Source organism: Xenopus laevis, chromosome 3L, assembly GCF_017654675.1.
Source record: "Xenopus laevis strain J_2021 chromosome 3L, Xenopus_laevis_v10.1, whole genome shotgun sequence".
NCBI classification, from domain to species: Eukaryota; Metazoa; Chordata; class Amphibia; order Anura; family Pipidae; genus Xenopus; species Xenopus laevis.
Window position 1 is genome coordinate 153,575,785 of NC_054375.1, and position 23,320 is coordinate 153,599,104.

The following is a 23,320-nucleotide window of genomic DNA, read 5'->3' on the forward strand; positions in this document are numbered from 1 at the left end:
GCTGCAGGTTGCTCCATCTCCATGAAAGTTCTTAGGTCCTGATTGACTGCAGGTTACTCCATCTCCATGAAGGTTCTTAAGTCCTGATTGGCTGGAGGTTGCTCCATCTCCATGAAGGTTCTTAGGTCCTGATTGGCTGCAGGTTGCTCTATCTCCACAAAGGTTCTTAGGTCCTGATTGGCTGCAGGTTGCTCCATCTCCATGAAGGTTCTTAAGCCCTAATTGGCTGCAGGTTGCTCCATCTCCATGAAGGTTCTTAAGCCCTAATTGGCTGCAGGTTGCTCCATCTTTACAAAGGTTCTTAGGTCCTGATTGGCTGCAGATTGCTCCATCTCCATGAAGGTTCTGAAGCCCTGATTGGCTGCAGGTTGCTCCATCTTTACAAAGGTTCTTAGGTCCTGATTGGCTGCAGGTTGCTCCATCGCCATGAAGGTTCTTAGGTCCTGATTGCTGCAGGTTAACCCATCTCCACGAATGTTTTCAGATCCTGATTGGCTGCAGGTTGCTCCATCTCCATGAAGGTTCTTAGGTCCTGATTGACTGCCGGTTGCTCCATCTCCATGAAGGTTCTTAGGTCCTGATTGACTGCAGGTTGCTCTATCTCCATGAAGGTTCTTAGGTCTTGATTGGCTGCAGGTTGCTCAATCTCCATGAAGGTTCTTAGGTCTTGATGGCTGCAGGTTGCTCCATCTTCACAAAGGTTCTTAAGTCCTGATTGGCTGCAGGTTGCTCCATCTCCACGAAGGTTCTTAAGTCCTGATTGGCTGCAGGTTGGTGTTACACAGATGGAAGAGTCTAAAGTCCAAGCTACAGATATAAGATGATGACTCAAGGACATACAGAGCATGTGCTAAATACCAGGGTTCACATAGTAGCTGCTGACATTTGCCCCCTAAAAGTGGGTGATGGATGCAGTGTATTGTGGATTTCTGTATCAGAAGTGCCTTTATTAGTTCATGTAATGCTGATGGCAGTGGCGCAGTACGTGGTTGTGTGGGTAAGAGCTGAGCTGGGGGGGATTAAGTAGGATTCACAGTTATATTTCTATTTCCTCTACATGGAGATGAGAAACCATAGGCCCCTCTTTTCTCTTCCTCCTTCCAGAGAATCAACATCTGCCTCTTCTTCTTCCCTTTGTCTCTTCCTCCCAAATCTCTGCCCCCCTCTCTCTCTGGTTCTCCATGCGTCACTACTTGCTGACTCAGACTATTTGCCGTGTAGCAGCGACTGGTTCTGCAGTTTTCTTGCTGCTGCATTAAATCCCTCAGCACGTCCCTCTCCCTCCATCAGCCCAGGCTCAAAGTTTTGCCCCTCCTGTGACACTGTTACCCTGCAATGGCACCCACTTAACCCCTACTCTCCCAAATACAGAGATTGTTATTATCTAAACATTGGTGCTACTGCAACACCTGCCTGGGGCCCCTGCAGAACACTACCCCCCCCCCGCTATTAACCCTTCCACTGCCATATCTCTATACTGCTTGTCCCTAATTCTCTGCAGAGCATCAACCTTTAACCCCTTTGCTACCATGCAAGAGATCTGCAGAGCATTGCGCTTTTTACCCCGTCACCTGCCATGGATTGGTGTTGATTTGCACCCCGGGCCCCTCACTTGCTGAAGCTAATGGAACATTGATGTATTAACCCATTGTGCTGAGGAGTGACACCACATCGCTCCATTAATCCTGCTTGTTATACAGAGCCGCAGGGCATCATTCCTATTCCTACTGCACAACATCACCCAGCTTAATGCCCCGGGACTCAATGTGACTGCGGCTCTACATGTGTGTGTGTATATGTGTGTGTAATGGGGTGTGTGTATATGTATATATGAGTTATATCGCACTACTTGTATACCCAGCCTGTGTACATTCAGACTATACAGTCATTGGACAGGCAGGGAGTAGTACAGAACTATAATGAATACAAAAATAAATTTACATTCAAGGTCAGACGCTAAATGGGAAGAAAGAGGGGAGGGGTCCCTGCCCCAGAGAGCTTACAGTTTGTATGTATGGGTATTTCTATATGTATGTGTGTGTATAAATATGAATTTACGTAGGAGTGCATGTATTTGTGTATGTCTATATGTATGTGTATGGTTGCATGTATGTATCTATGTATGGGTGCATGTATGTGTATGGGTGCATGTATGTGTATGGGTGCATGTATGTGCATATAGGTACATATATGTGTATGGGTGCATGTATGTGCATATAGGTGCATGTATGTGCATATGTGTATGGGTGCATGTATGTATGTATGTATGTATGTATGTATGTATGTATGTGCATATGAGTGCATGTATGTGTATATGAGTGCATGTATGTGTATATGAGTGCATGTATGTGTATATGAGTGCATGTATGGAGGTGCGTGTGTGAGTGGTGGGTGGGAGGGGTTGGTGCATCAGTGCAGATTGAGTGGAAGGAGGAGGGAGAGGGATGTATGAAGTGTTACCCTTGATAACTGCAGAGCTGTCCCACCAGTAGTCGTAGCTCCTCTCTCCCTCTATCACTGTCTCTCTCTCTCTCTCTCTCTCTCTCTCTCTCTCTCTCTCTCTATCTCTCCTCCATTCATACCTTTCTAGGCCAGGTGGGAATTATTCTCTATTTAGCTCTTTGCTTTGTCTTATTCCAACACTCTCCTATTCACCTCTATCTGTTTGTCTCTCATTCTGTCCTATTCCTTTGTGTCTCTCTCACTGCAGTCTCATTCATTCGCTGTTTCTCACTACTGTACCCCCAGTCTCTGTCTGACCTGCTCCTTCTGTACCCCCACTCTTTGCTTTACCTGCTCATTCTGTAACCGACTCTCTGTCTTACCTGCTCCTTCTTTGACTCTTTCTTCCCATCTCCTGGCTGTGTCACCCCTATATCCCCAGTCCCAGTCTCACCTTTCCCCCTTTCTCCTCTGCCCTGTGTTGTATCTGTATCTGTCTCTGTACCCCTCTATCTCTCCCCCTTTTGCTCCCTCCCCTCCTGTTTCACCCTTCTCTCCTCTCTCTTTTGCTTTTTGGCTTCACTTTTTGTGTCTCTCTGGACTGGAACCCTCCCCCTCCCTCTGTCTTTCATCTGTCTCTCTCCATCCCCCCTTGTCTCGCTGTCTTTCTCCTTACACACCTGCTAATGCACTCTCTTTCCCATCCAGCTCTTTCCCTATTGCTCACGGTGCAGCTCTCCATCCCCTTGTCCCTGGCAGACTCCCTCTTCGGGCGTCTCTTTCACCCTCCTCGTTGCTCCCCTCCTCCCCTGCCCCTCACTTTCTTATGCTCATCCATTCTGCGGTGCTTTTCCTCTGCAATACTTTGCCTTTCCACCCTCTCTCCTGCCTCCCTGCCTGATCTCCCCTCATCTCTCACCCCCACCCATTAGCTCTGCACCTTCTCCTCTCTCAGGACTTTCTTCCCTTCCAATATGCAAGTTTCTTTTGCCTGCACTGAGCAGACACTAAGAAGTAGGACCAGCGAAGATAGGCTGTGTCCCAGTCGCCCCTCAGGGGGGCAAAATGGGGTCAGCATGGCGCAGACCAAACAACGGACACCCCCTATGGGGGCAAAAAATCATAACCAAGTCCTTCCCCTTCTGTCTCATATCCTCCGTGAGTCCACCGTCAAGTCTACTGGCATGAAATACAGGTAAGGGGATCTTTTGTCATTTTCCATAGAGATGTAGTGTATCAGCATTCAGAACTTTCATAGGGTCCATTGCTAACTTCATGGGATGAGAGGGAATCCGTGGGGCCCGGCTGGTCCTGTAGAAAGATGCAGGGCTGAGTTGTAACTGGGAGCAGTGAAAAGTATCACTACCTGCATCTTGCACATGATGTGCGCCAAATGCAGCATAGAAACCGCCTGCAGCCTGTCCTGCAGCGCTTCCTTCTACTGCTTCCTTCTGCTGCACGGCTTGTGTTCCTTATGTCTATGTTCATTGTATTTCCACCCAAATACTGTTGTAGAGTGACTGTGTGTGTGCAGGTAGGCTCCTTTAATGTATCCTATAGAGTAGGGTTTACTCAACTCTCATGTCATTTCTTGAGGCTATGGACCTTTCATTAACTGACTGATCTTGCCAAGAAATGAATGTCTGACATACGCACAGTTCAGAAGTTCTTGGTCCATAACATGAGAATGGAATATACTGAATTATATCCCCTCGACCCACTGTACAATACATGGCTATTAGTTGTCACCAAGGAGTTCCAAGACTAGAGACCATCGAGTACTTCTACTCACATCATGGAACTCCAAGGTGCCTTCTCATATCTCCATACTTTACAATAGGAGATACATTATTTTCATAATAATCATATTCAGAGATCATGTAGAACAATGAAATAACTAAAAACATTGAAATCCAAATCCATTCCTTCAACCCAAGAATTCCAGTCGAATTGAAATCTTGGAAAAAGCTTTAGGAATAGGCCAAAGCAAATCCCTGGTTCTGAGCAGTGTCCGAACAAACAGTAGGGCAGATCCCACCCATAAAGGAATGTGAGAAAATCTAAATAGCAACACTGTATATTTATATTCTGATAAATTAACATAAATGTATTTGTTTGCAATTTTATTTGCTGTTTTCTTAAGAAAGTGTGGTCCACAATTTCCTATGTATTATCTGAAACCTCCACCTTTAAGCTCCCCTGCCTCCAACACCTACAGGGTCTGCTCAGGGTATTATTACAGCCTCCTTATTAAAGTGAAGAGAATGAAAGCTCCTGTGTCCCCGGCATCTACAGGGTTTGTTATGTGTATTATCATAGACCCCTTATTAAAATAAATGGAATGCAAGCTCCTATGTCCACAGCATCTACAGGGTCTGCTATGGGTATTATTACAGCCCCCTTAATAAAGTGAAGTGAATGGAAGCTTCTGTGTCCCTAGATTCTTCAGGATCTGCTATGAGAATTAGTATAGCCCCCTTATTAAAATAAAGGGAATGCAAGCTCATGTGTCCACAGCATCTACAGGGTCTGCTATGGGTATGATTATAGCCCTCTTATTAAGGTGAAGAGAATGCAAGCTCCTGTGTCCTCATCATCTACAGTGTTTGTTATGTGTATTATCATAGACCCCTTATTAAAATAAAGGGAATGCAAGCTCCTGTGTCCGCAGCATCTACAGGGTCTGCTATGGGTATTATTTCAGCCCCTTATTAAAGTAAACATAGTAAGGAACCCTGTCCCCAAAGAAGCAGCTGTCCCCTCCAGAGCACTAAACATTATCATCCAGCCGAGAGATAAGCAATCCCATGTATATTAGTTATGCGCTGTTACTGCCCAGTTCTCCAACCTGAAATTTAAATGCTGTCAAACCCAGAAGCAGATTCAGTATTATTTTATTTATCTCAGACCCCAGTATGATTGCTAGGGTAAGTGTCCATAGCAACCTTTTAGAAATGATGGTGCTTGGAAGAAGGAAGTACTCTATGCCCCTTATATAAAGATTCCTTATCCCGAAATCCAAACAAATGACTGCTTCCTAGCCCAAGACACACACACATAGGCCTGTGTGTAAAGTTACTGCATAATTAAAGATTGTTTTTATATGTAACTTCCCAAGGAGCATTAAATGGCTTGTCTATATGGCTGTTGTCTAACAGTGCCACTTTATTGCTGTTGGCTGCCGTATCCTTCATTGATCCACTTAGCGATTCTTATCACCTCCGCTCCTCTATATAAATGGCAGCTCTAGAGGCTCAGGCTTATTACAGTGATGTATGCAATGGGATGACTGACTGGGGTTTCCTCGGGGAGATCCATCAGCTCTTCAGATCTCTGTCAGTAAATCTCTCACACACAAGCACAGACAGCAAGCTGAGTGTGAGTGTCTGCTTCTTAAAGTTGGCCAGAGAGGAAAGTGATTGGCTGGATATTGGAACAAGAAGCCCGATACGCTAGTTTGGTGAGGTCTCCAAAAGAGAGGACCTGGGTACTATATGGCCACCCAAGTGCTTGGCCAAATCAGACAGATGATACAGTGGGACCCATCAGATGAGGATCTGCACCAACACACCAATGTGCTCCTCAAACCTTCCCCATTCATATCTGGCCAAATCTGGAGGCAGATATTGGTTGGGCGGGTTGTTGGCAGGCCCCATACGAGGGACAAAGTCAAGAGCTTTTATCAGTCCATCTACGGCCACCATAAAGGGAAGAGATGATTGGCTTGATATTATAACAAGATGGCCACACACTTTCTAAGGAGAAGAGATGATTGGCTACAAATCAGAATAAGATGGCACAGTGACTCCCAGCATTAAATGAGAACTAAACCCTAAAAATGAATGTGGCTAAAAATGGCATATTTTATATAGTGAACTTATTGCACGAGGCTAAAGTTTCAGCTTGTCAATAGCAGCAATGATCCAGGACTTCAAACTTGTCACAGGGGGTCACCATCTTGGAAAGTGTCTGTGACACTCACATGCTCAGTGGGCTCTGATTGGCCGTTGAGAAGCTAAGCTTAGGGCTCGTCACTAATTATCAAGCAGAAAATGAACTTCCCTGGCTGTAATATAAGCTGATGCTACAGGTTTGCTGATTATTCAATTCTGATGCTAATTGCACTGGTTTCTGTGCTGCCATGTAGTAATTATGTGTATTAATTACTAATCAGCCTTATATTGTGACATTTCTATTCTATGTGTACTGTATATTGTGAGTGGGTCCCTAAGCTCAGTAAGTGACAGTAGCACAGAGCATGTGCAGTGAATCAGCAGAAAAGAAGATGGGGAGCTACTGGGGCATCTTTGGAGACACAGATCTTTACTGCTAAAGGGCTGTGGTTGCCTTGGGCTGGTACAGAAGTGCAAAACATGATGTACAACATTTATACCTACTTCTTTAGTTAGGCTTTAGTTCTCCTTTAAATGGTACAGTGACTTCTAACAATAAATGTCTTCTTATAATTTCCTTTTCTGTCTTTATTTTGCTTCTAGTATTTGTGTTATGATTATCCTCTCCATAAATTTCTCTTCTGCCTTCCCCATATCTTCACCACTCTACTCTACTCTTCCCTTCTTCTTGTGTGTCTCTGCTGCTCAAGCTTCTTTCTGTCATTTTTTTTCGTGCCTTTACCTTCTTCTCCAGCTGTTCTTCATATTTTGCTCACCCCATTCAATTTCTGGCCCTTCATTATAATACATATATTGTGAGATAGACGGATTTGAATCTGCTTGTATTCTGGGACAGCAAGTTCTCCCTGAGCTCTGAGGAAAATGGTAGCTTCCATGAGCACAATAGGGATCATGTCAGGCTGAATGTGAAAGAAGGAGGTGATGGCACCACCATGATCCTGCACTTGGCTAGACACTTTTACAGAATCTAATGATCTAAAAGAACTGTTTGCTCATCTACTCCCAGTCATTGGTTGGCAAAATCACACTTTACTGTTGCTGGGAATTTAGGGAGTAGTTCACCCTTTTGCGTATTACCATACACATGACCATGGCATCATCCCTTGGCCCATCAGTGGATATGACCATCTTCTCCCTGTAAGACTGTATCAGAGCCAACCCACTTATTGAGTATCATATTGACCCCACCCCCTGTTCCAATCTAATCCATTGCTTGAATTTCTAACTGCCTATTCCACCCCCTGTACTCTACCATCAGAGTATGATGGTATGTTGAGTATCATATTCCCTGACCTCACCCCGTTCCAATCTGCCTATTCCACCTGCTGTACTCTGCCATCAGAGTATGATAGGATCTTGAGTAGGGATGCACCGAATCCACTATTTTGGATTCGGCCGAACCCCCGAATCCTTTGTGAAAGATTCGGCCGAATACCGAACCGAACCCTAATTTGCATATGCAAATTACGGGTGGGAAGAGGAAAACATTTTTTACTTCCTCGTTTTCTGACAAAAAGTCACGTGATTTCCCTCCCACCCCTAATTTGCATATGCAAATTAGGGTTCGGATTCGGTTCGGCCAGGCAGAAGGATTCGGCCGAATCCTGCTGAAAAAGGCCGAATCCCGACCCGAATCCTGGATTCGGTGCATCCCTAATCTTGAGTATCATATTCCCTGACCCCACCCCCTGTTCCAATCAAATCCATTGCTTGAATTACTGACTGCCTGTTCCACCCCCTGTACTGTACCATCACAGTATGGCACTGGCATCTGATCGTGATACACACTGGAAGACTGGTATGTCCTCCTATTTGTTGACTTTCTGGCACTCCAGGTCCCTCTGTGAATGACTCATGGTGTGGCGTCATGACATCAGCACATACTTTGATGCAGTGTTGTGATGTCAGCAAGGTCTTGAAGCACATTGGCTCCATTTTCTCTCCTAATCTACAGCTCATAATACTGATCTAAACAAACACATGGGAGTATGAGCTCATACAGGAGCACAGTCCCCATTATTGACTGGGATATTGGAGGATAATAATCTGTAAGGACTGTTTGTCCATTTAATCCCACTCATTGGGAAGGAAAGGTCAGACGTCATTATAGAAGGGGCTCAGGGAATTGTGTAATAAGCCTTGGCCACTTTTCCCAAGGCCGCTGCACTTTCCCCAGCCCTTAATATCCAATCCTTGCTCCCCCTGATAATATCTGCCTGCTAAATCCACAAGATGACCTTGTTTTTCTGTTTTCTCATGAAAAAGAGTGAAACGGTGAGATGGGCCCTCGTGTGCCAAAGAGTAGAGCCGACGTCAGCAACAGCCTACAGTGTTGGCTCAGGGCCTGCGGCAATGCACTGGCTGCTTAAATATTGGATCTGAATGTTGTGAAACCTCTTGATAAATGTAATTTCACCCCCTCCCTTTTCCCCATCGGAGCTCTGCTTAATAAGGTCGTATAAATGAGAAGATTGACTGGGACTATATATCCAGCGATCGCTGCAGTCAGGAGCCATGCACGCTCCTCATCCCGGGAATTGCCTGCAAAATTGTCTTTTATTTATATGGGGGGAAAAAAAGAATCACATTTACTGTTTAGCTGCTGTGTTGGCTACAAATGCCAGGTGTACGGCAACCAGGGCTGAAAAAATGTGTTTTACCCAAAGTGATATGAAATCTGCTGTATTGTTAAAATGTATGTTTTGTTTTTTTTTTAAACACATCACCGATTTTTTTCACCCCATTTTTTCCCAATAGAACCTCAGTTTGACAGATTTCTGATTGTTTTGGGCTGCACTGAGCATGTTCCTGGACTGTTACAATTCGATACATTAGTTGCTGGCATTTCTCTGATGCTGCTGAGAAACATATTAACTAATGCATGGGGGCGGGACTAGAGAAATCTAATGGCAGCGTACAGGATGGGCAAGATGTCATTAACTCAAGCAGTGGGCGGGGCTTCCACACTGACAGCAGTTTACAGGGAGGCAAGAAGGATTCTGCAGTCTAGATTAGAACAATTACAGGGGTAGGGACAGTTAGCCTTTAAACCATGTAGTGGGTTGGGCTAGATTGGCAGTTTCCGCGATGGAAGGCAGGGAGATTTTTATTCTCATCTTATTCCAGAAGAAATACATGGAGAGGAAACATTCTGGTAAATAACTGCTTTCTTTTTCCCCTTTACCAGGAATTTGGGAAAATCTGGATTAAGAGTTTCCTGCCTGGGACTGGGTATGTATGCGTCTACCTGTGTCAACATCTATGTGCAATAAATGGTGTGTTTTGTATTCATTGTGTGGCTTTTGTGGTCTTACTTACTGCATTGCTCTATGGTATTTCACTCTGATTACTGAGCACTGGGCTTAGCCTAATGAGGGTGGCCCTGTCTGAGCATTGTAGCCCCTTTATTGGCCACAGTGCATAGAGGGGATTATTTGCTATGGAAATGCAGAATTAGCTGCAGATCCCTAAAATAAAATATGTTTGTGGACCTCACTGTGTGTCTCTTCTCTTTGTGTTTCTGTAACTTCATGCTCCATCTTTATACTTTCCTTTAATAACCCTACAGGTACTTGGGTAACCTTTGGCTCCCAGATCTCTGATGAGGTAAGAGACACACTAGAGTAACATGCAAAAGCAATGGGATGTATTAGCAAAGGGAGATTAGTTTTTAAAGGGATACTGTCATGGGAAAACATGTTTTTTTCCAAACACATCAGTTAATAGTGCTGCTCCAGGAGAATTCTGCACTGAAATCCATTTCTCAAAAGAGCAAACAGATTTATTTATATTCAATTTTGAAATCTTACATGCGGCTAGACATATTGTCAGTTTGCCAGCTGTCCCCAGTCATGTGACTTGTGCTCTGATAAACTTCAGTCACTCTTTACTGCTGTACAGCAGGTTGGAATACTGCTGTACTACACCCCCCCCCATCAGCCTAACAACAGAACAATGGGAAGGTAACCAGATAGCAGCTCCCTAACACAAGATAACAGCTGCCTGGTAGATCTAAGAACAGCACTCAATAGTAAAATCCAGGTCCCACTGAGACACATTCAGTTACATTACGTAGGAGAGATAACAGCCTGCCAGAAAGTAGTTCCATCCTAAAGTGCAGGCACAAGTCACATGACTTGGGGCAGCCGGGAAACTGACAATATGTCTAGCCCCATGTCAGATTTCAAAATGTAATATAAAAAAATGTGTTAGCTCTTTTGTGAATTGGATTTCAGTGCAGAATTTTGCTGGAACAGCACTATTAACTGATGTGTTTTGAAAAAAACATGTTTTCCCATGACAGTACCCCTTTAAGTTTTTGATTCAACTACAATAAGGAAAGAAAGGGAAGATAATAAAATGCTGAGTGGATTGAAAAAGGAATGTTATTGGAATGGTAGAACTGGGAGAAGATGTAAGAGTTCATAGAGTTGAGAATGGAAGAGTGAGAGTCATTGTGATTTTAGAGTTTGGTTGTGGGAAGATGATTATGGAATATCAAAAAGATTATTTATTAAGAAACAAATCTCAAGGGGAATAGCAGATTGAGATTGAACTGTTCAAAGGCCGACCTGGAAAACAATTGAGTTGTGCATGTCGATGGGAACAGTAGCTGAGACTGGAAAGCTCGTCCATGAAGTAAATGATGGTGGAATGGGAAAGGAGTCCACGTGGTGTGAAGAAGGAATGGTAGAAATACATTGGAGTGAGTATGTTTGGAGTGGGAGTGAACATGAGTCAGAATAAGAGTAAGTGTGGAACAAGGAGAAAGTGGGATATACACGGAAAAAGAGTGGGCTGAGACTGGATTAAAGTGCTAGTGGGTATGCCATGGGTGGAGGCAAAAGACTAGAAAAGAACTGAAGAACCTTAAGAACATACATGATTAAGTTAATCTATTCACTCATCGTCAATTTACTTCTGGAGACCGACTCAATTTAATTTTTCTGTGTTCTATACATTGTGTTTATACCTCCCCTGTAGGTAGCAGAAAACCTAATGACGGTGGCATATGAGCACGGAGTCAATCTGTTTGATACGGCAGAGGTTTATGCTGCTGGAAGGTAAGGGGAGCAGGAGATAAAGACCATGGAAGAGGGAGAGTGTGATATTTCATTGGGAGTGCATGGGGGGGGGTGAGTCTAGACACAAGGAAATGAAAGAATTGGAGCAAAAGGCACACACTTACCCAAAATGATGAGATCTCATTACGCATTTTTATTACAGAGCAGAGAGGACGCTGGGAAAAATCCTTAAGAAGAAGGAATGGAGGTTAGAGTTCTATGTTGGCTATGCCCTTTCTCTGTTCATGTACCACTTTATGACCTTTTATGATACTTGCATGTTCTTTTATTGTTCTATGTCTGCCCCTCCACCACACAGGATTTTATTTACCCTATGCTGTAGCTCAGTAGACTTCACTCTATGTTAAACACTTGGTTTCTTGGCACATAGAACCAGTATGGGCATGGGATCTAATAGCCACATCACTTCACATCACAGAATCTTATTTACACCAACAATTCATCCATCCATTATCTATCTATCTATCTATCTATCATCTATCTATCTACTGTATCTGTCTATGTATCTATATATCTATGGAGCTGCGAAATATGTTGCTACAGGGCCGCGAAATATGTTGGCGCTATATAAATACATGTTAATAATAATATTAATAATAATATCTATCCATCATCAACGGCATCAAGCTTTTCATGTATTCATTCTCTAATGATATCTATAATTGGTGTCAATTCTAACAGGCGTTCCAGTTACGTGGTAACCACGAAAATCTACTGGGGAGGACAGTAAGTAACAGACAAGAAGCAAAGCCGACAAAGCACTGAGTCTCCAGTTGTGCAGGTTAAATGAGCTCCATCTATTTGTGTCCCATTTCATTTGTTGTCCTAACCACTCTGGGCACTATGGCTGAATGGCTAAAGATATACAAGAGCCACTGCCTAATGCAGGTGGGGTCACTGGGCAACATAGCGACTTTTCCATACTGGACAATAATCCCTCAGATAGAAATAAGTCATATCTATCCCATAGTAATGCTCGTTTTGGAAGAACAAAGTAGGCTTGGGTTTGGGAGTCCCACTGGCCTACCAAATACTGATCTATGGGATGTGACTCAGTCTGAAGAGTTAAGATGGCCACACAATAAAACCTGCCGATTTCCATACTGAGTTGGCAGTTTATTGGCCCATGTATGGGGCCCTCAGAGGACCTCCCCAACCAATATATGGCTGAAAATTGGCAAGATATCTATCAAGCAGGTTTGATAATCCCATTTGGTGAGGGCTTCAACGTGATGTTGATGTATTCCTTACCCAACAGGTTCTCTTGCAGAATGGTCCGATCAATGGCCCTTCTATCAAGTTGATTGTTCCAGAGTGGGGCCCCTAGATGTGTTTTGCTTGGGGGCCAAGTCACCATATATCATATCATACTGACTTATATATCAACTTGAGTGTTTGTTGAGGTGTATTTTGTATAATTGAATGTGCTTTCTATTCCCAGAGCAGAAACAGAGAGGGGGCTGTCTCGGAAACACATCATTGAAGGTGAGTCTTAACTCTCTCAGGCAGACAGACCTGTCCCACCCCCCACCCTTTTAACTTGCTCTCTCTTTGCATTATGTATTAATTGCCTCTCATAAGATAAACGATTCCCTGGCATGGCAGTATATATTGGATTGCTTGGCCCCATGGGGACGAATATCAAACATTTTCGTTTTCCCTTTTACATTATGATTGTTTGCTGTGTGTTCCGTTCCATCCCTGTACCACAGCATCTTTGATCGCCTTTCACTTGCCCTCGCTGGATTCTGCCCTCCCCGTTCCCTTTTCTCATTCTGGGCTTCCTTATCTACATTGCCTCCTCCCCCTCTCTATTTCTCAGGTCTCCGTGGGTCTCTTGAACGTCTGCAGCTGGATTATGTTGATATAGTCTTTGCAAACAGAATGGATCCCAACAGTCCAATGGAAGGTGAGGCAGTCCTGTCTCCCTATACACAAATTTCAGCACCACGGAGAGCAGCCAAGATTCCTCATGTTGTCCTGCTGTTCTAAGGGCCCCATAGAATGATGGACATTATGGATGGGCCTGTCACAAATGCAATTATGAATGAGGACTCTGAGGGGATGCTGAATGTGATCTTTCTTATCATCTAACTGACTGCAGATTAAATAATCTTTCTATAATCCACGCACCTTCATTTGATATCATAAACTAATCACTTGTTTCATTTTCTACACCCCCCCAGTTTATTGTACCTTTTATTGTACCTATCCATTGTAATTGCAGGTAAAGTTGCTGTACTTACCTATCCATCAAATCCTTTATTCCTCTTCTCTCTGTAACCTCATTCAGTCACCTTTCATTTCCATCAGCTTCACTTCTTTCTGCTCCTCATTGTTCTTCCTCTATCCACCAGCAACTTTATTCTGCTGATCTCAGCAAAACACAGGCTTGTTACCTCTTACACTGAGTCTGAAGGTCCTTCCTCAGCTGGGCACAGTAAGACTTTCTATAAATTGGTAATGCTATATTTATCTCTATATAACTGCAGGCAAGTAGTGATTTGCCCAGGCTGACATGGACAGGTAACACAAAGACTCTAATTAGTGCTGAACACTTCCTAGGGGATTTGTTTAGTACAGTGTTCCCTCTCTCTGTATATACAGGGGACAGACATCTCACCCTTCCCTCTCTCTGTATATACAGGGGACAGACACCTCATCCTTCCCTCTCTCTGTATATACAGGGGACAGACATCTCATCCTTCCCTCTCTCTGTATATACAGGGGACAGACATCTCATCCTTCCCTCTCTCTGTATATACAGGGGACAGACATCTCATCCTTCCCTCTCTCTGTATATACAGGGGACAGACGGCTCATCCTTCCCTCTCTCTGTATATACAGGGGACAGACACCTCATCCTTCCCTCTCTCTGTATATACAGGGGACAGACATCTCATCCTTCCCTCTCTCTGTATATACAGGGGACAGACATCTCACCCTTCCCTCTCTCTGTATATACAGGGGACAGACAGCTCATCCTTCCCTCTCTCTGTATATACAGGGGACAGACAGCTCATCCTTCCCTCTCTCTGTATATACAGGGGACAGACACCTCATCCTTCCCTCTCTCTGTATATACAGGGGACAGACACCTCATCCTTCCCTCTCTCTGTATATACAGGGGACAGACATCTCATCCTTCCCTCTCTCTGTATATACAGGGGACAGACATCTCATCCTTCCCTCTCTCTGTATATACAGGGGACAGACATCTCATCCTTCCCTCTCTCTGTATATACAGGGGACAGACATCTCACCCTTCCCTCTCTCTGTATATACAGGGGACAGACATCTCACCCTTCCCTCTCTCTGTATATACAGGGGACAGACATCTCATCCTTCCCTCTCTCTGTATATACAGGGGACAGACATCTCACCCTTCCCTCTCTCTGTATATACAGGGGACAGACATCTCATCCTTCCCTCTCTCTGTATATACAGGGGACAGACATCTCACCCTTCCCTCTCTCTGTATATACAGGGGACAGACATCTCATCCTTCCCTCTCTCTGTATATACAGGGGACAGACATCTCATCCTTCCCTCTCTCTGTATATACAGGGGACAGACATCTCATCCTTCCCTCTCTCTGTATATACAGGGGACAGACATCTCATCCTTCCCTCTCTCTGTATATACAGGGGACAGACATCTCATCCTTCCCTCTCTCTGTATATACAGGGGACAGACATCTCATCCTTCCCTCTCTCTGTATATACAGGGGACAGGACAGACTCTCATCCTTCCCCTCTCTCTGTATATACAGGGGACAGACGTTTCATCCTTCCCTCTCTCTGTATATACAGGGGACAGACATCTCATCCTTCCCCTCTCTCTGTATATACAGGGGACAGACATCTCATCCTTCCCTCTCTCTGTATATACAGGGGACAGACATCTCATCCTTCCCTCTCTCTGTATATACAGGGGACAGACACTACCTTCCCTTCTCTGTATATACAAGGGGGACAGACGTCATCCTCCCTCTCTCTGTATATACAGGGGACAGACGTCTCATCCTTTCCCTCTCTCTGTATATACAGGGGACAGACGGCTCATCCTTCCCTCTCTCTGTATATACAGGGGACAGACGTCTCATCCTTCCCTCTCTCTGTATATACAGGGGACAGACGTCTCATCCTTCCCTCTCTCTGTATATACAGGGGACAGACGGCTCATCCTTCCCTCTCTCTGTATATACAGGGGACAGACATCTCATCTTTCCCTCTCTCTGTATATACAGGGGACAGACATCTCATCCTTCCCTCTCTCTGTATATACAGGGGACAGACGTCTCATCCTTCCCTCTCTCTGTATATACAGGGGACAGACATCTTATCCTTCCCTCTCTCTGTATATACAGGGGACAGACATCTCATCTTTCCCTCTCTCTGTATATACAGGGGACAGACATCTCATCCTTCCCTCTTTGCATATATAGGGGATAGGTAGGTCATGCCGCCCCCTCTTTGTGGATACCCATAGAATGTTTGTTCTGTGATAGATCATTTGTGTGTTCCACATGGGTTCTCATTCATTGTCTTTTCTCCTCTTTACAGAAATTGTTAGAGCCATGACTTTTGTTATCAACCAGGGGATGGCAATGTACTGGGGGACATCACGCTGGAGTGCTATGGAAATCATGGTAGGTTTTTTGAGAGCTCAATGTCAGTCTGCTGCAGAAAGTCTGAAAGTGAAGAAGAAATGAAATGGACACTGCTTGTTTAATAGAAGATTATTAGCCAAGTCTAAAGCATGGGTTAAAATATGGAAAATTGGTGTTCTGAAAATTGCCATCGCTGCCGATGATATCTTTTAATCGTACTGCCAATTGTTAACATAGAAGTCAGTTGGGCTTGTCTTTTAAAAGAATGGAGGAAGAACACTTGGATGGGTTGCAATAAATAAGATATGATGCATTTCCCAAATCCGTCCGTCCATTGTAGAAAATTGTAAAGCTGTAGTAATTATGGTAAATACCTTCTCTATAATGATATTGGCTCGTGCCTTTAAGGGCAATATTTTGTTAGGAAGTGGGTCTCGTGCTTCACCATAAAGAGCAGGTTTAATGGTCTCTCCGAGACAATGTTAAAAGCTAATTTGTGGGTCAGAAGATTCTGACTCAGGAGAGAAACTGAAATATCTGAGCAAATCCATTAAGGGCAACTTGTGGCTTCACAACGGAGAATATCAGAAACTTTTAAGTGCAGTCAGTTCCCTCCTATAGTAAAGAAGCCTTCAACTACTCGCTAAATATATCCTGTCTCTTCTACAGTCATGGTGTGATTGGATGACTGGCATGTACTTACTGATGCATTGTGCATTAAAGGTTGTGCAAGTTCTTACATCTCATTGGGTGACCACCAGAAGGTGAAAGGTTTGGTAGACCATCTTGAGATTCCATTGTATCACAGTCATCTTTCATTTTATCTGCTGATGTTCCTTCTTGGAAAGGATAGTGTCTGAGAGGAATGGCAACTCCGTCTCATGGCATTGGCTCCAGTTCATGGACCGGCATGTCTATTGCCACCTTATTGTGTGCAGTTAGACCAAAGCTTGTCCGTGATTCCATCTCTCTCTCTGTCTGAGATACAGAAGAGCGTCTCGTCGGGCACCTGCTGTTTAGCTGACTTTACAGTTATCCAACCGCCCAGAACATCTGAGCAAAACTCATTATGCTTTTTGGTAAATCAGCAACTCCAAGTGGGGTTTAAAGATAGACATTTTGCTATTTCGGGCTGGAACAATACAGTATGTGTTACTTTCTTAATAATTTTAAATGCAGTGAGGGGATAAAAAAGCAGGAGATTGTGTGCAGGGCCCTCCCCTAAGGCCCGAGTTAGAAAAGCAGGGGTCTGGCAGTTTAGAAAGTGTGGAGAACCCCAACTGATAGGAGCAAGGTGATATTATTTAGGTAATGCATGGGCATTAGTAATGTCCATGGATAGTAATATCCAAAGAAAATCTTCTAGAAATGGTTATATTAATACCTTAAGCTATGTTTTCCCATCATATGATCAAAGACAAAGCCTTAACTGCCCTACCCTGGCCTTCTATTAAAAATGTAAGGCCTCAGTGATGGAAGAACCACTATACTTTGTGGTGCAGCCAATCGCAGAAAATTCAAGGACAGTCTGTTGTGATGTCACAAGGCCTCATATTTTAACATAACCATCTACCAATCAGTAATTTTATCCTCACCAGTGCTAGGAATCCTGGGTGTCCTAAAGTCCTACTCCATTTGATGTTGCCTACCCCTGCTTTAGGCTCATGGTGGCATATGATGCACAGTGTTCCTTAATTTTTCTTGACAAACCTGCAATTTCCCTGTAGATTCCTAAAAAAATTACTGCTGGTATGGTAATTACACAACACCTTGCAGAGAAAGAAGCATTAAGGTTGCTGAACGATGGGTGCCCATTAGCCTAGGGTGATACTATTCCTCGCCATTGCGCAGAGAAACCATAACTTTCATTATAAATGAAAACAAATGGGAAATATCTCCATAATCAGCATGCAAATGAGGTCATTAACAACAACAACCGATAGGGAAGACTCAGCTGCCTGCAGCTCTGGTGCAACTGGTGGCCGATCAACCTTCATATTTTACACCACTAGAGGTTGTTAGAGCCCAGGAATTGAACACAGTAGGATTGCGATTGGATTTGAATGACTGCTCTTATGTCTGAATAAAATTTACACTTCATTTGAATGATGCTCAGAAATTAACTGAATCCCGTGCTCAAAACCAGGACATTGTATAATAAACACAAAACATTGTTGTACCCATGTTACCTAATGAGCAACCTATATAAAGAGTTAGTTTATTCAGTAGGGATATTCCTGGTGATTAAAGGATTGTATCTTGTATTTCTTGCAACCATCCTTCATTTCTGACTGCATCATACAATGATCAAACCAGAGGCAGTGGTGCTGTCCTATGGAAACGAGGAAAAACCAGTGACACATGGGGACGGCGAGTGACTGAACATGACAAAGATATGGAAGTCATGCATCTATAATAACTAGTGAACAATACATAAATGGCAGATCCTTAATTTGCTTCTCCTAATAGAGCTTTAGAACATATTGGTTGGGTGTATATCTCAAGAAGAAGCAAGATACATACTATGGCTGATTCCTACAGTGGTTCAGTTTTATGGGCAACTTTATCAAGATTTGAAGTGAAAATTCGGATTTTTTAGTTTTTTTATGGTCAAAACTGTGAAATTAGACTAGGGAATTGTTAAAATGTAATTTTTGTTAAAACAATTAATTTGATTATTGATATTTATCATACACTGGCCCTTTTATAAACTTAAATTCGACTATTCGCCACCAAACTGCCGAATTGCTGTTTTAGCCCATGGAAGACGTCCAGGGATCAATTTGGAGTTGTTTGCAGCCTTCCTGACATTCGAGTTTTTTGCCCAAAAAAACTTGAATTGAATTTGATTTGAGTTATCGGGTCAATCCTATTCACCCGACCGATAAATTTAGATTGGGTGAATTTTGTGTTAATGGGAAATTCGACCCTTGATAAATCTGCCCCTAAGTTTTTTGGGTTTCGGGCTGGTCTCGAAGATCTCTTTAGCCATAAATCTCTGGCCAGAAAAATTATATATCATATCCCGAGTTCCAAAAGATGCTTGGTGGAGATGGCATCTAAGAGTATTCGATTGGCCATTCCTGATTTGAGTAGGTTCTTTTTCTTTGGTTAAGTCAAGGCTTTCTTGAACTCCCCCTGGGAACCTCTGCACATGAACATTTATTCTTTAAGAGTTAATAAAAGAGAGAACTCTATATCAGATACTGGAGTCTCCTGGACTCCAGGACAACCAATTAGTAGTGTGGGGCATTTAGTTCATCTGCCATTAACTTTGAACTTTTCCATTCTGCAGGAAGCTTATTCTGTGGCACGCCAGTTCAACCTGATTCCCCCGGTGTGTGAACAGGCGGAGTATCACCTCTTCCAGCGTGAAAAGGTCGAGACTCAGTTACCTGAGCTGTATCACAAGATAGGTGAGTGACACACCTAGAACATAGAACTGACACATCTAGATCATAGAACATGACATACCTAGAACATATTATCATGGAAACCAGGCAATGGTGTCACCTAACCCCCTACTTTATCTCCTAGAGTTCAGAATCAGCCCCACACACAAAATGAATAAATTGCATTGTTTCTTACATTTCTGGTTATTTTGTTTCATTTATTCGTTTCTTTCATAAAGGATTCATCAAAAATTGGGATGCAAATTGTATTGTTAGCTGGAAAGATCTTTCTTTGCTCCATGTATTTGAAAATTCTCAGTTTTACTTTATTGGTTTCCAAAAAACAATAGATTTTCACCACAAGATCAGACATCTTTTCCATTTATCAATGCTTGACGCCCATTGTAGCACAAAAATTTGAGAGTTCAAACCTTCCAACATTCATGAAAACCAACATGCACGTCAACCTTTGAAATATTTCTTTTGTTTTATTTGTATCAAAAAACAAAGAATTTTCTCCCAGATTTCATTTTTACATATCAAATTTTGCTGATTTTTTGTGCCAAAAAAAAAATCTGGAAGTTCATACCTCCTGAAATCCATTTCCTTGAGAATTCTCAAGATGCTCCACCTTTATAGCCAATGTGACCCATACCTAAAGCTTTTCTTGAGACATCTTCTTCTGAAAATTCACATACCAAAAAACAGGGGAGTAACTACCGGGGGAGCAGGGGGTGCAACTGGGCCAGGGCCCGCACCCCCGTAGGGCCCCCCCGGCAGATCACGTGCGCTGCAGCCGGCTGCACCCGCAGAGAAAAATCACACGGACGAGGGTGGAGGCGGGCCCGGCTGCACGGCCCGCCCCCACCTAGTTCCGTTACTGCCAAATAATATAGAATAAATAACTATAGAGAACAGAAAATACAGAGAATACAAAGGCACTTGAAATGCTCTATGAAATTTAAAACTATCCATTTAAGATTTATTTGTGGAATATTCTCTTTGCTATTTTCTGCATTCCTCGTACTTTTTGAAATTTCTCTTGTACATCAGAATAAATTTTACCTGTTCATTTTATTATCTAGGGGTTGGATCCATGACATGGTCTCCTCTCGCATGTGGGCTTATAACTGGGAAATACACAGACACTGTTCCAGAAAAATCACGAGCATCTTTTAAGGTAAGTGATCTGGAGAATTAATAGGGAAATATCTTAAAATCAAAAAAACATAAGAGACATGAAAAAACAGTTTTGACCTCAATGGATGAGGTAGGAACTGAGTGAGACAGAATGGGGGAAACTGAGTTGGGAAGACATGGAGAATGAAAAATGGATTTGAGTGAAATAAAGGAGTAAGGGTGGGAGAGAGGAAAGTGGGAAGGTAGGAAAGAGACAATAAAAAAACAGTCAATTTTTAAATCAAAATAAAGAAAAAGTCACAGAAATAGTCCCATGTACTCATTGCTTAACTGCGCAGAAAAAGGAAGATTATTTCATACTTACCGAGATCTTCCTTTCCTAGACGTACTCCATGTCAGTACGTTACGGGGATAGCCCCTCCTCCCTGCTCCAATTAGAAGGAACCTCCCCAAGCCTTTAAAAGGCCACCACACCCACCTACCGGCGTCTTTGTAACAAGCTCTTAAATTACCGGAAAAGAAAGGGCGGGTGTACTGACATGGAGTACGTCTAGGAAAGGAAGATCTCGGTAAGTATGAAATAATCTTCCTTTTTCCCTAGACGTACTCCATGTCAGTACGTTACGGGACATAGCAAGTTAACGTTATCCCATGGGAGGGAATATGCTTTAAGAAGAAACTGTAATAAGGAAAGGAGTATCTCTGACTAGATAGTCCACCATCATGCAAACTCCTTACCTTAATATAGAGAGTCCAGGTGAAAACCCCAGAATAAGTTCACCAGGCTAAGAATAGAGCTATAGTATAGCATATACTATAGAGAAAGAGAGAGAGAGCGCGAGAGAGAGATGTTAGCCCACTGAGAGTGAGGAACAAGTTAGCTCACTAACCACCACTTCAACCTCCAGAAGAGAGAGAGAGGAAGACAGTCCTGTAAAAGGCGAATTCAGCAAGCTGAAATACTTACTCTCCTACTCACCAAAAAGCATTCATCACATGTATGCCTAATTTCAGTGCACATTGCAAGGTACCTGTAAGAAACACTTGGTAGGAGTAAGAACCCAAAACAGACACAATATAGAAATGATCTGCTTAGGATATATCCATAAATGTAGGATATCCAATGTACCCTCAGGTACCCAAGGCCAGTACCATAAATATCTTCATATCAGAATGCATGTTAGTCAGGACTGTTCTAACAGAAAGCAGATCCTAAAGATCGGAGACAAGGGCACCTGAGAAAATAATTGGGATTAGAATTCCTTACCCTGTGTAAGGTCCTGTGATGAGGCAGACTCATTTAACTGTAAAGAGTTGAGCAACTACAGTACCTAAGAAAGAGCCCCTGTTGGTTGACCCAACCTAGTACTCTGAGAGGTATAACTGAATACCCCTAAGGTTACAGATCCCAATAACCACAGTGCAACTAAAGGACTAATTCCAAGATTTATGGAGGCAGATTATATGCCCTGGATAAATGTTTATAGTCACCCACAAACCTGTGTTCTCTCTACCCATAAGGGACCCACTTAGATGTGGAATCAACTATACTACATATTTAATCGTTGAGGCTGACCTTGGAACTGGAGGGACACTATGGATGTTCCAGTAAGTGTCAGAAGGGCCTCTGATCTACTAGAGTAATGCTGGGTCATATGTATCAGGAGTAGCACAGGAATGTGAATCCGAGAACAAACCAGGATAATAGGAGTGTTGTATCTGGAAATTACCTGGACATTGAGCTCTGTGCGAATGTTTCAGACACAATTTTCAGCAGGTGTAAATGTAATCCCCCTAGCATAGGGAATAATGTGACAGACATGGTCAAAACAGACAAAAAAAATACTTCCAAGCCTCCCATTTGAAGCTAGACAAACCTGTAGGACAGATACATAAACTATCCTTAATTCATTCTCAATGAAATTAATGACTGGAAGTGGTAAGAGATTACACTCTACTGTAATGACTGCAACCGTCCCACTTAAGGGAAGACTATGATCCTGCTCAGAAGAGCCAAGTACATTTTCGGCCGAAGCAATAGGATAAGTAGCAACTGCAGTATGTAACTGTGAGGAGGAAAGATCCAAAACTGCTGGTGTTCCAAGAGGGCACAGACATAGAGAGGGAAAATAATTAACGCTCCTAGGATGCCTCCATCTGCTGTCCAATCAGTTACCTATCTGGTGTGGAAGAACAGCCGGCCCTGTATTCTAAAAAACCACTAACTAGGGGTTTGAGAATTGAAGAAAAAATAAATAAATAAATAAAATAAATGGGCCCAAAATAAGTGCATTCTGGACACAGAGCCTTAAGTCACAAAGCCGTTTTGATGATAGTATAAGGTAGTATAAGCAGAATATCCCTATCCTGGGCCAGACTTGAACAGAGGTCATCTCTATGGACTAACAAGACACTTTGGAGGACTCCTATAGCCTGAAAACCCTTGGTTTGAAATATATACCTTATGCAAATTCCCAGTGGCCTGATATGTATGTGTACCCTGTCTCTATAGACACCCTGTATTGGCAGATAAAATGTCCCCTCTATCCTGACATTAAGAATATCAGTAGAAATAGTATAGGAATAACACTGGGTAGTGGCTCCCCTCTCTAATTTGTAGGAGGCACCAAGGAGTCACCCTAAAAAACGGTAGAAATACATCTGGGGATCCTTCAGCCAAGCATAGAGAACTGTATACCTTGTTCTTCCTTAAACCTATGAATATGGAATTTCCAC

The 23,320-nt window shown here is 43.1% G+C and overlaps 1 protein-coding gene across 3 annotated transcripts in view; it reads left to right on the forward strand.

Annotated features, from left to right (window-relative positions):
• The window catches only part of kcnab3.L (potassium channel, voltage gated subfamily A regulatory beta subunit 3 L homeolog), a 41,470-nt gene that overhangs the window by 10,970 nt on the left and 7,180 nt on the right, over positions 1-23,320 (forward strand). For 2 of the 3 annotated variants that reach the window (XM_041587356.1, XM_041587357.1), the window contains exons 2-11: positions 9,544-9,587; positions 9,925-9,962; positions 11,340-11,419; positions 11,583-11,627; positions 12,122-12,166; positions 12,882-12,925; positions 13,263-13,349; positions 16,006-16,091; positions 19,348-19,468; positions 20,530-20,624. In XM_041587356.1, the coding sequence (XP_041443290.1) occupies positions 9,544-9,587; positions 9,925-9,962; positions 11,340-11,419; positions 11,583-11,627; positions 12,122-12,166; positions 12,882-12,925; positions 13,263-13,349; positions 16,006-16,091; positions 19,348-19,468; positions 20,530-20,624 (685 nt within the window). Of the gene's footprint in view, positions 1-3,053; positions 3,638-9,543; positions 9,588-9,924; positions 9,963-11,339; positions 11,420-11,582; positions 11,628-12,121; positions 12,167-12,881; positions 12,926-13,262; positions 13,350-16,005; positions 16,092-19,347; positions 19,469-20,529; positions 20,625-23,320 lie in introns of those variants that run through there. The other variant, XM_018253780.2, reaches the window with a different exon arrangement.